This window comes from Gadus chalcogrammus, chromosome 6, assembly GCF_026213295.1.
Source record: "Gadus chalcogrammus isolate NIFS_2021 chromosome 6, NIFS_Gcha_1.0, whole genome shotgun sequence".
In the NCBI taxonomy this organism is placed as follows: domain Eukaryota; kingdom Metazoa; phylum Chordata; class Actinopteri; order Gadiformes; family Gadidae; genus Gadus; species Gadus chalcogrammus.
In genome coordinates this window covers 24272827-24284885 of record NC_079417.1, presented here as the reverse complement: position 1 = coordinate 24284885, position 12059 = coordinate 24272827, and the positions used below count along the sequence as shown (strand labels likewise).

Sequence of the window (12059 nt, the reverse complement as noted above, 5' to 3'; positions counted from 1 at the left end):
CAGATTTAATGTTGTAATTGTATAATATATGTAGGCCTACGTCATAGTGGAATTATAGATACTTTAATAACATTTTCCTGACTGTATTAGTGTAGTACTCAATTGGTAGGCGTCACTGTTTATTCCTATTCTTTTTTATTATAACCTGTTATTACCTTTTATATTGGTACTTTAATGTATGTGTAATGCCGTTGCGAATGTATTTAACTTCATGGATGAAAGTATCCATCTCATGTTATTTTCAAAATGTAATATATAATATACATAATCGAATTTGATATAATTTAATCTAATCCAATACAATCTGATAGAAATGTAAAAATATATAATATTCAATCAATTTTACACTGAAAATCTGAATAAATGATTCTGCTACTTTTCTGACTTAACGATAGTTGAATGTGTGTTTTTATGATTTATTTTTTTATTTGTTCATGATCTATTAAATTATTCGTTTCAGTTTACTTGCGAACCCTGATAATGCTTCTTCCTTGTCATTTGGAATTGTTTATCTAAATGACACTTTTTCATTTTCTCTTAAAGCACTTTGAAACATTATCCACTTTGAATAACATAATTGTTGTTCCAGTATTATTATTATATTACATTGCCCTCCCACCCTCGGCCAGCGGGGGGCGGTAAAGGCGCAGACAGGCCCTGTTCAGGAAGCGCTCCGGGGGCTCATCCACGGTACAATGGCGCCTCTGGACCTGGATAAATATGCGGAGATCGCAAAGCAGTGTAAATACCTCCCAGAGAACGACCTCAAGGTACGTATTGTGGACGGGGATGTGTGTGTTGGTTTTACCAACACATGCAGACAGCCCATTCCCTGTTGTGTAATAATAACGCGATTAGATGCAGTAGAGCTGCTGTATCCCATATCTGCTGTATCCCATATCTGTACGAATAACCAGCCCACTAACTGCGTATACATGGGAATGATGGGATGTATTGGTTATCTGTAAATATCACATCAACCTTTGATTTGTATTGGTAGCATTTGCTCTATATTAACGTTAGGCCTGCTATTGTTCAGGTTCAAAACCATCACAACTTTGGTTGTATTGTGCATAGAAATTCATTATACATTTATTACGGGTTGATCATTTCAATCAATGTACAATGTCGTGATAAGAAAGACGTCCCTGGGCATTAGTTTAGTAGACTTAAGTGTGCCCTGATATGAAGTTTATATGTGCAAGGTCTACCACCGGCAATGTTGTAAATGTGATCCATTTCCTTCAAACCACATAATGTACTAGTGTCAACAACTGGTCTTGTTCTTCTGCATGAATCAAATACTGCAGCAGTAGAACTTCCGTGCTGCAGGCCTACGTAGGCGTACCACAACAGTACTGACACTGTCCTCAATGTTTTGCTTTGTTTCCAAATCACAGAGATTATGCGACTATGTGTGTGACCTACTGCTGGAAGAATCCAACGTCCAGCCCGTATCCACCCCCGTCACAGTATGTGGGGACATCCACGGACAGGTCAGACCACACACTACCGTACTCCCCAGGACCAGGATGGTTATGCTTTTCACAAGATTTGCACCATTACTCTTTGATCAATAAATATTAGTGAATACATCTTTCCTACAGTTCTTGGATATGATCTCATCTTCTACTAAGATTTGAGAAATTATCTTGATGATCATCATAATGATCATTAAAATATGATCATCAATTATCCTCTAGATATCTCAAATCTAAACTATCACCATAACTATCGCAATGTAAGCATTGAAATATCATTATTTATTTGTTCATATAACCATATCTATACCTTGTTAATTAACTTGAAAGAAACAGAATTGTAGTTTCTAATTACTTAAATTATATTGTATACTATGTCATTTCTCTACTGATTCCTCTCTTTGCGTTTTAGTTCTATGACCTCTGTGAGCTCTTCAGGACAGGCGGTCAGGTCCCAGACACAAACTACATCTTCATGGTATGTGTTTGTTGCTACTGTAGACTCATTTCCAGCTTCCTGAAGGTTACCCTAGACCAGCAGTTAACAATACTTCTTGGCTCGTGACCTGATCTTTATGTCTGAAAATCCTGCAATCCCAACTTCTTTTTATTTTTGAATCTGCTACCAACATCGTTTTAACACTATCAACATCTACCATAATATCAATGTCCAAGTTAAGTTATATATGAATCTCAACACACTTAGTGATAATTAGCAGTTCACTAAGGGTTTTGTAGCAATTCACTAAGTTATAAGTTGTAGTTAACTAGCTAAATAGTGAATAGTAGTTCACTAATTGATGAGTAGTAGTCAGTCACTAAGTGGTTAGTTGTATATCACTGATAGATCACTTCCTCTTGTCTTCAGGACGGCTGTTTTGTGTGTTAACTAGCCGTCTGCTACCTCCTCTGTCTTCAGGATGGCTGTTCTGTATGTTAACTAACCGTCTGCTACCTCCTCTGTCTTCAGGATGGCTGTTCTGTATGTTAACTAACCGTCTGTTACCGCCTCTGTCTTCAGGATGGCTGTTCTGTGTGTTAACTAACCGTCTGTTACCGCCTCTGTCTTCAGGATGGCTGTTCTGTGTGTTAACTAACCGTCTGTTACCGCCTCTGTCTTCAGGATGGCTGTTCTGTGTGTTAACTAACCGTCTGTTACCGCCTCTGTCTTCAGGATGGCTGTTCTGTGTGTTAACTAACCGTCTGTTACCGCCTCTGTCTTCAGGATGGCTGTTCTGTGTGTTAACTAACCGTCTGTTACCGCCTCTGTCTTCAGGATGGCTGTTCTGTGTGTTAACTAACCGTCTGTTACCGCCTCTGTCTTCAGGATGGCTGTTCTGTGTGTTAACCAGCCTTGCGCTACATCCTCTGTCTTCAGGATGGCTGTTCTGTGTGTTAACCAGCCTTGCGCTACATCCTCTGTCTTCAGGGGGACTTTGTGGACCGGGGGTATTACAGTCTGGAGACGTTCACATACCTGCTGGTCCTGAAAGCCAAGTGGCCGGACCGCATCACCCTACTCCGGGGGAACCACGAGAGCCGGCAGATCACACAGGTGTACGGCTTCTATGGTAAAATCCTGGTCCCGTCATCAAATTCCTATTCCTGACACCATTAGCCCAGATGCTAACCTGGTGGCCTCTCTCGTGGCTTGCAGATGAATGCCAAACCAAATATGGAAATGCCAACGCCTGGAGATACTGTACCAAAGTATTCGACATGTTGACAGTTGCTGCAGTAAGTAAAAAAATCCTTCGAGTTTTAAAGTAATTCCACTTTTCCTCTAACATGGTTTGACACAAAATATATTCTCTTCGCAAACGATGATGCATCACCAAAACTAGTACACATGAGCATTATTAACAGCATCATTACAATTAGAATCAGAAACACTTCATTGCCAGCTCTCACTTATAAGTAATGAGCTGGGATGTTTTAGTACAGACCCACAACCCAATTACAAGGATGATGATGCAAATAAAGAAGTGATATATCAAATATAAAATCCAAAGAACCAAATATGAACTGGTCTGAATCTGTCATTCTGTCTGTGCGTCTGTCAGCTGATGGATGAGCAAGTGTTGTGTGTACACGGTGGTCTATCGCCTGACATCAAAACGTTGGACCAGATCCGAACCATCGAAAGGAACCAGGAGATCCCCCACAAGGGGGCGTTCTGTGACCTGGTGTGGTCCGACCCGGAGGACGTGGACACCTGGGCCATCAGTCCAAGAGGCGCCGGCTGGCTGTTTGGGGCGAAGGTCACCAACGAGGTGTGGAGGCCAACGTATTCTCCTATGTCGTACAAATGAACATGTGGGTTCAGTTTTGGTGAAGATTCTCAAAAACCTTTTTTAGAAATAAAACATAAAATCGTGAAATAAATATTGTTTAATTACAATAATTACTAGGACTGTGAGCGACCACACAAGGTATTCACAGCCCAAGCACCGCCTATCCCACCCATTTCAAGTGATTCACACTTTGACATCAATCCTAGACACAACCATGCCTCTATCTTTGTTTTTTTTACCCCCATAACAAACACACACACACAAAGACACAGACACACATGCATACACAAAGACACACACATACACACAGTGGTTTACAGTTCTTCTCAGTCGCTTTGGTACATTTCTCAGATCAGAATTGAAATTCTCAAAACTACCTGCTCAATCTTCACATTATTGTGTCACTTGTGCACAAAAGCGACTGAGAAAAACTAATCCATTTTTGAGCAACATGACATAAGCAATTGATAATGCAGGAAAGAGCAGAGAATTGTACATCATCATTTGCAAACCATTTGCTACTTGTTCAAATAAATGAGAAACTGCTTTTTTGATGTGTACAAGTGACACAATGATGCGAATATTGAGCAGTTCGTTTTGGGAATTTCAATTCTGAGAAATGTACCAAAGCAACTTAGAAAAACTGTAATACCTATTAAGCAGATGAGAGGCGAAATGTAGGTAATTATGTAATTAATTATTATATTATTATTATTATGTGCCTACTCCATAGTTCTTAAGAAACAGGGTTGTGTCACACTCTAACAGGTCTGACTCTGTGTGTCCCTCCAGTCCATTCTAACAGGTCTGACTCTTTATGTTTCCCTCCAGTCGATTCCAACAGGTCTAACTCTGTGTGTTTCCCTCCAGTCCATTCTAATAGGTCTGACTCTGTATGTTTCCCTCCAGTCCATTCTAACAGGTCTGACTCTGTTCTTTCCCCCAGTTTGTCCACATCAACAACCTGAAGCTGATCTGCAGGGCCCACCAGCTGGTCCACGAGGGCTACAAGTTCATGTTTGATGAGAAGCTGGTGACGGTGTGGTCCGCCCCCAACTACTGCTACCGCTGTGGGAACATCGCCTCCATCATGGTGTTCAAGGACGCCAGCACCCGGGAGCCCAAGCTGTTCCGCGCCGTCCCTGACTCGGAGCGGGTCATCCCCCCTCGCACCACCACGCCCTACTTCCTCTGAAGACCCTTAATGACCCAGACCTCTGAAGACACCTTACTCACCCAGACCTATAAAGACTACCCTCTGACCCAGACCTATAAAGACCCCTCACTGACCCAGACCTATAGAGACCCCTCACTGACCCAGACCTATAGAGACCCCTCACTGACCCAGACCTATAGAGACCCCTCACTGACCCAGACCTATAAAGACTACCCTCTGACCCAGACCTATAAAGACCCCTCACTGACCCAGACCTATAGAGACCCCTCACTGACCCAGACCTATAAAGTCTACTCGCTGACCCAGACCTATAAAGACTACTCGGTGACCCAGACCTCTAAAGACCCCTCACTGACCCAGACCATAAAGACCCCTCACTGACCCAGACCTTTGAAGACCCCTCACTGACCCAGGCCTATAAAGACCCCTCAGTGACCCAGACCTATAAAGACTACTCGCTGAACCAGACCTCTAGAGACCCTTCACTGACCAAGGCCTATAAAGACCCCTCAGTGACCCAGACCCTATAGACCCCAAAACCCAGACCAACGGTACTGCCCTCTGTATGTAGTATCCTAGACCACCGCATCTAAGATGCATAGCTCTACATTTGTCTTGTATTACATACTGTAGTGTAGTATATTACATACTACAGTATATTACTGTAGTATATTCCAGTATATTACTGCAGTGTATTCAATACTGCATTTTATTAAATACTCTAGTATATCAAATACTGTAGCATATTACATACATAGTAAAGGTTTATAATATACTACAGTATATATCTGATACTAAGTATATTAGATAGTAATTCTACATTATATGACCCACTGTAGTATATTACATACTGCTGCATATAACAAATACTACAGGATATGACACACTAGTATATTGCGTACTGTAGTATATTACATATTAATGCTACAGTATATTTCGTAAGTTGGATCTCTGTATTTTGTGCCAACTATGAACATCAAACTAGCACTGCAAGTATTTTTTCGTAATTGTCTCCCAATCTCAATATGTTTGAGTCGTCAATGTAATTGATAGGCTCATTAAAGTGTGTCGCCAATTGCCAAGGCTATGTAAATGTTACAGAGAAACTTCATTCAAAAGGAAATAAGACGACCGTTAGTATAAAATGAAACATTATGAAGAGTGGTTGATATGTTTATTAGGTAATATAAATATAATGTTTTATTTTATTTTTGTTATGGCAATGTATTGTTTGTAAAATAATGCTGACTGCACTGCACAAAGCCAATGAGCTTTTATTCTGATGGGCGTATTGTTTTAGCTGAATGTACACGTCTGGTATTGTGTTCTTATAAATAAACATGTCAACCAAATGTTTTCTTGCTCATGAATCTTTTCTTCCCTTGTTTCAGCTTGTTTGATTTGGAAAATTCTAATAACCACATAAAAATGTAGTGAGATAGCTACCCTTCAAATACGGAACGTAGTCAAAGAGAAAGAGAGTTACAGAAAGACAGAACTGAAGGTAGTGATAGAGAAAGAAACTGACAGAAAGAAAGAACTGAAGGTATTGATAGAGAAAGAGAAACTGACAGAAAGACAGAACTGAACGTAGTGATATGAATACATTATTCCGGACTCAAAGTTCCATTTACAAGACGAATACAAATGACATGACAATACAAATACGAGGTCACACAGATTAAAATACATATAAGCACCGATTCCAATGCATCGACATAAATTTGTACACACAATTCCTCAACACAGCATGAAAGGTGGGGACATTACTAGTCACAAACAAAGAGCTAGCACTTGTCCATCTTGGAAGCTTAAGGATGATCCTAAACGCATCATTATACGCTACCTGTAGCTTCTTCAGTTTTGGTGTTTTATATTTACACCAGAGCTGAGCTGTGTAAAATGGAGTACAGTAGGCTCTGAAAACCATTACTTTAACATCTTCCGTGCACATATGGAATTTGCGTGCCAACATATTGGCCTGTGCGTAAAGCTTACAGCACTGGCGTTGGACATCATCATCATCACGCAGATCATCAGTGATGATGTGACCTAAATACCTTACCTTCTTAACCACCTCTAGAGTACGATCAGACTGTAAGAATGAGGGAAACTTTTGATTCTGATCCTCCTTATATTTTAGTTTTAGCAATCATAACAACGCTCTTCTTAGGATTGAACTTAATGTCATATTGAACTCCATAGCTAGAGCACACTTTAAGCAGTTGCTGTAGCCCAGCACTATATGGAGACATGATGACGAAATCATCAGCGTATATGAGGTGGTTGATAAGACTCTCTCCCACCATACATCCAGTCTTACACTCTTTAAGCTTCTTAGAAAGATCATCCATGTAGACATTGAAGAAGACAGGTGACAAAATGCCACCCTGTCCCACCCCATTAGTGACTTGAAAGGGTGCAGATAAACTACTGCCCCAACTAATTTGCATGGTTTGTTGTGTGTACCAGAACTGCAAAATCCTTATCAGGTAAGGTGGAACCCCTCGCTCTTGGAGTTTGACAAACAATTTACCATGGTTAATCCTATCAAATGCTTTTGATGCATCTAAGAAGCACATAAACATGGTAGAGTTCTGTCGTCTGTACTTACTTACGACTTCTTTAAGTGCATATACAATGATCTGTTCCAAGTTTCCTTTTAAAACCAAACTGGTTGTCAGTGGTTTCCACATACTCACTAAGTCTACCTAAAATAATTATTTCTAAAACTTTAGACAGTATGCTGCCAGAGCAATTGGCCTGTAGTTTTCTATGCTGGAGATTTTCCCAGTTTTGACTTTGATCACTGGCACAAACAATACAGACAACATAGAGTCATGGAAGTATGCCATGCATTAACAAATCAGTAAAACACATAGCAAGCAAGACAGGTATTCTACCACAAGCATGTTTTAGATGTTCTGCTGTTATCTGGTCAAGACCACATGCTTTGTTCATATTCAGTTTCTCAATGTCATAGCACACCTCATCAGGTCTAATAATCACAATCATTAATAAGAACTTTTCCAGCATTCAATTCCTCACTCTTAACACAATTAAAAATGTCACTATAATGTTTCTCCAAAGTTCTGCACTATTTTCAGATCCAGTGATCCCAGCAATACTAGACGGCAAGGGCACCTTACTGTTATTAATAACCTTAAAGGTTGGGTATGGAATTCGCTTTTTTGGCCATTTTTGCAAAATTACTTGAAATCCTTATCATAACCCGCTTACAGCCACTGAGTTAGAAGTACTGACATGAAAATTAAACAAGTCAATCATCTGTGGAACGGGCAGGGCTCGAAAAACTCCAGCCAATCATTTGCATTGCCACCGCGTTGCATTGGACAGTAAGTACGTCAATCAAACGGTCGTACTGCACTCCCCCTCCCCCTCCCCCTCCCCCGCGCCCCGCGCGCGACCCCTTCGTGCAGTACTCGTGACCCAGAGCAAGCTCCTGTTTGTTGTTATCCTGCGGTAGCTACTGGAACTAGTTAATCCACATTTGGACCGAGCAGTAGAAGACAATTTCCATGGCAGACAAGACGCCACCATCCCCACCACCACCACCACCACCAGCAAAGAGAAGGAAACTCTTTTTCAGAGAGTAATTGATAATAAAAACGCTGAAAGAGAAAAACTGAAATCAAGAATAATCCTATAGCCCTCCGTTTTTTTCAAATGGTAGGCCTAGTTTTAGGCTATAATGCTGGAGATGCTGAGCACATCTCAGTCGTTTCAGATGACCCATCCAAGATTTGTATCGGCCTCCTATCATACAATGAGCAATATGGTCTGAGTAGGCCTACTATGCCGAGAGGCATTTACAACATAAAGTATAAAATAGTCCTAACGGACTTGCATCCACTGGAGAATGTTCGATCGTAGCCGGCGGCTTCATTACAAGCACTGATCCATCTTGATCTGTGAAGTTGATGAATTGTCACTTTTAGGTTTTCTACCCAGTTACCAAAAAAAGAAACATTTGGAATAGTATGCGCTGTGGCAAGCACACGGTTTGCATGTGTTACTTCGAAGGCAAAAAAAATCTAAAATACAAGAAAACACAAAAACCTACATTCAACCAGTGTGGGGTATGGCCCATGACTCTCTGAGGTGGTACCCCCAGGTACCCCCTCCATGCCAGGGCGCCCTGAATTTATGTTTATTAACAGCTCCTCCACCGGGGTCAAGACAATTTGAGGGCCAGATCCAGTCTGCCGACTGTCGGCCTTTTCACGATTGGCTTAAAAAAATTGCTTATTTAAATTTATACCAATACGATGGGAAAAGCTTACCAGTTTGTATGTTTTTTATACTTCATTTTTATACTTGATCCTCTGACCGCTTGGAAGCAATCGGAGTACATATTGTTTTAGAAGAAAGGGGTTATGTGGTAGGATCTTTAAGAATGCTTAACTGGGATATTTATACATTCATGGCTCAAATATTAAGGATCATGCTTTTGACGTGTAACTAAAAGCACGTTCAGGGCTTTAACTGGGCTTTAAGCCCAGTTCAGACCAAAGATTCACCTTGCAACGGCTTGCAACGGCTTGCAACGAGACGGTTTTAGAACGTCGCAGGGACGGTGTGAACGGGTCGTTGCAAGCCGTTGCAAGGCGTCGCAAGGCGTTGCAAGGAGTCGCCAGAGATTGAACATGTCAAATCGCAAGGTCCAGTTTTAGAACGCGGCGATATTCCTCTTCAGCCAATCACAGCACAGAACTGTTAAAATGTAAGCCTATTTTTTATGTTCTCAGGTTACATGACTGTAAATATTATTTACTCTTGGCGACACAAGAGGGCGCAAGAGCACACAATAATTAATGTGATGAATGTTCATGTATTGTATTGTGACCTAATGGACTTCCCGTACATGGACATTTTTATGCGTACGTTTTCTATATTCAAAAGTCAGTCCGCGCTCAACCCAACCGGCAGATGGCCACATTTCATTGTTCTGAAATAAATGTCCTATAATGAGAGAAGTCGTAAGCCTCCTTCCTACGCATCGTCAGCAGCACCACTCTGCTGATAAAACTCAACAGGTTATGGGCCCAGGAGACGTTTGGAGGAGAAGATAGTCGACGAAAGCCAAGAAAGTTGCAACGGATCGCGTGCTGAAGAAGGCTGCTAACCCGAGGAGAGGGGCAAGCTAGCATGGCAGAGCAACGAAGGGCAAGTAGCAGCAGGCTACATCGACTGGTATTCGACGGCGACGAAGCAAAGTATGACGTTTGGGAAACTAAATTGTTGGGACACTTTCGTTTATTAGGACTGAAAAACACTGTGTTGAATGAGCCAGTAGAAGAAGCTGAAAAAGCAGCAGATCCTGAGAAAAACGCGGACGCGTATGCAGAGTTGATCCTACTGCTAGATGACAAAAGTCTGTCTCTGGTAATGAGAGATGCGCAAGATGATGGCAGAAAAGCATTAAATATTCTGAGAGACTATTATGCGGGGAAGGGAAAGCCTCGTATAATTAGTTTGTACACCACGCTGACCTCACTTCAAAAGTCCAGCTGAGAAACGCGGGAGAAACGCTGGGGGACAGTTTGCTGGTGGCTATGGCGCTGAAGGGATTGCCAGAGAGCTTCAAGCCATTCGCAATCCATGTGGCGCACACCTACGATAAAGTTTCGAGGAAACCGAGAACATCAGAGCAACCGGGTCGAACGATGACAGCGTGATGAAGACCAAGGGGAGAACCGGACGGCGACCTCCCAGTAGCAGCGCACATGGACCGGGCAAAGACGACAGCGAGATGGCGTGCTTCAAGTGCGGGACCAAGGGGCACCGAGCGAGAGCGTGTCGACAGAAGACGTGGTGTAGTGTTTGCAAAAGTGACACACACAGGGACGCGACATGCAGACGAAAAGACAAAGACAGAGACCGAAGGGACGGCGTGAGCAAAGTGTCGGAGAATGCTGAGGTAAAGGAGGACTTCGCGTTCAAGATGGCGGACGGACGGGCCAGTGACCAGCGGCAGCCGGCGCGCACCATCCAGGAGAGGGGCCTGATGGTGGACACCGGGGCCACATCCCACATCATCAACGACATCGCCTTGTTCACAAGTTTCGACAGCACCTTCAGGCCGGAGACTCACAGCGTCGAGTTGGCTGACGCCTCGTGCCCACTGCACCGTCAGTCAACGGACGTGGGAAGGCGTGGCTGACGGATGGGGGAGTAGTCTTTGCAGAGGCATCCGTCAGCCAATCAAATTGCTTCGCCGGGTTCTTCCCGCTTCTTCCTGCTTGTTGCGAGGCAAGATGACCCGCTTTCCCGCTTTCCAGTATCGTCAGAGCCCGAGTCGCGTCACAGTGCTTAAATTTGCATACGCGATCTGATTGGATGACGGAACCGTCGCTGCCGAAAAAGTTGAACATTTTTCAACTTTCTGACGGTGGCGAACGCTCCAACTGAACGGACGGATCCACAATGCATTGCGCGTCCGTCCCCATTCAAAGTCAATGGGCAACGGACAACTGACGGAGGTAGTGGGCACGGGGCGTGATGGGACCAGATGCAGCGGCGTCGCTCAGCGGAGAGGCACGTATTGAGTTCTTCAGGAAGTAGTCGAATCCAAAGGAATAGCTTTAAAGAGACTTTATTTGTATAAAGTATTTTCGGTATGGTAAACTGATGCTCTGAAGTAAAGAGAGATTGAAGATGTGCCTTAGCACGTGCGAGAGTATTCTCCTAGCTGATCCAAGACATAAACCCACGTATGTCCTATCGCTGCCGAGAGAGTTCTAACCTGCCTCCACGATGTGGAGGCTTTCTTATGGACTCAGGGAGGACCGGAAGACTTGGAGAGGAACCGGTGGGACGTAATCCTCGGTTTTCCTCGCTTGGTCTGTGGTGCTGCCCTCTGTGGATAAAGTATCTATTGCAGCCTTCAGTAAGGACTTGCTCCCCTTGTGGCTATGTATGGTACTTACGGCTAATATGTTTGGTCCTGCATCATTGGGTCTATGTGTGGGTAGCTTAGATTCTTAAAATACGTAACAATCCCTCCTTGGTCATCTTAGATGACCATACAATAATATTTTAAATCATAAACACCATTTACCACACCGAAAACATATTCAAAATAGG

The 12059-nt window shown here is 42.8% G+C and overlaps 1 protein-coding gene across 1 annotated transcript; it reads left to right on the top strand.

Annotated features, from left to right (window-relative positions):
- Positions 1-665: 665 nt before the first annotated feature.
- On the top strand, positions 666-4986 carry LOC130383858 (serine/threonine-protein phosphatase 6 catalytic subunit-like). Its single transcript, XM_056591715.1, has 7 exons — positions 666-770; positions 1401-1496; positions 1894-1959; positions 2911-3052; positions 3139-3218; positions 3545-3754; positions 4722-4986. Exons 1-7 carry the CDS (start codon positions 696-698, stop codon positions 4968-4970), a joined length of 918 nt encoding a protein of 305 aa, XP_056447690.1. The 5' UTR covers positions 666-695; the 3' UTR covers positions 4971-4986.
- Positions 4987-12059: the final 7073 nt, after the last annotated feature.

Excerpts from the sequence above, each read along its gene's own strand:
- LOC130383858 (XM_056591715.1), top strand. The coding sequence starts at position 696 with ATGGCGCCTCTGGACCTGGATAAATATGCGGAGATCGCAAAGCAGTGT. Across the intron at positions 771-1,400 it reads TCCCAGAGAACGACCTCAAG|AGATTATGCGACTATGTGTG; the intron begins GTACGTATTGTG and ends TCCAAATCACAG. Across the intron at positions 3,219-3,544 it reads ACATGTTGACAGTTGCTGCA|CTGATGGATGAGCAAGTGTT; the intron begins GTAAGTAAAAAA and ends TGCGTCTGTCAG.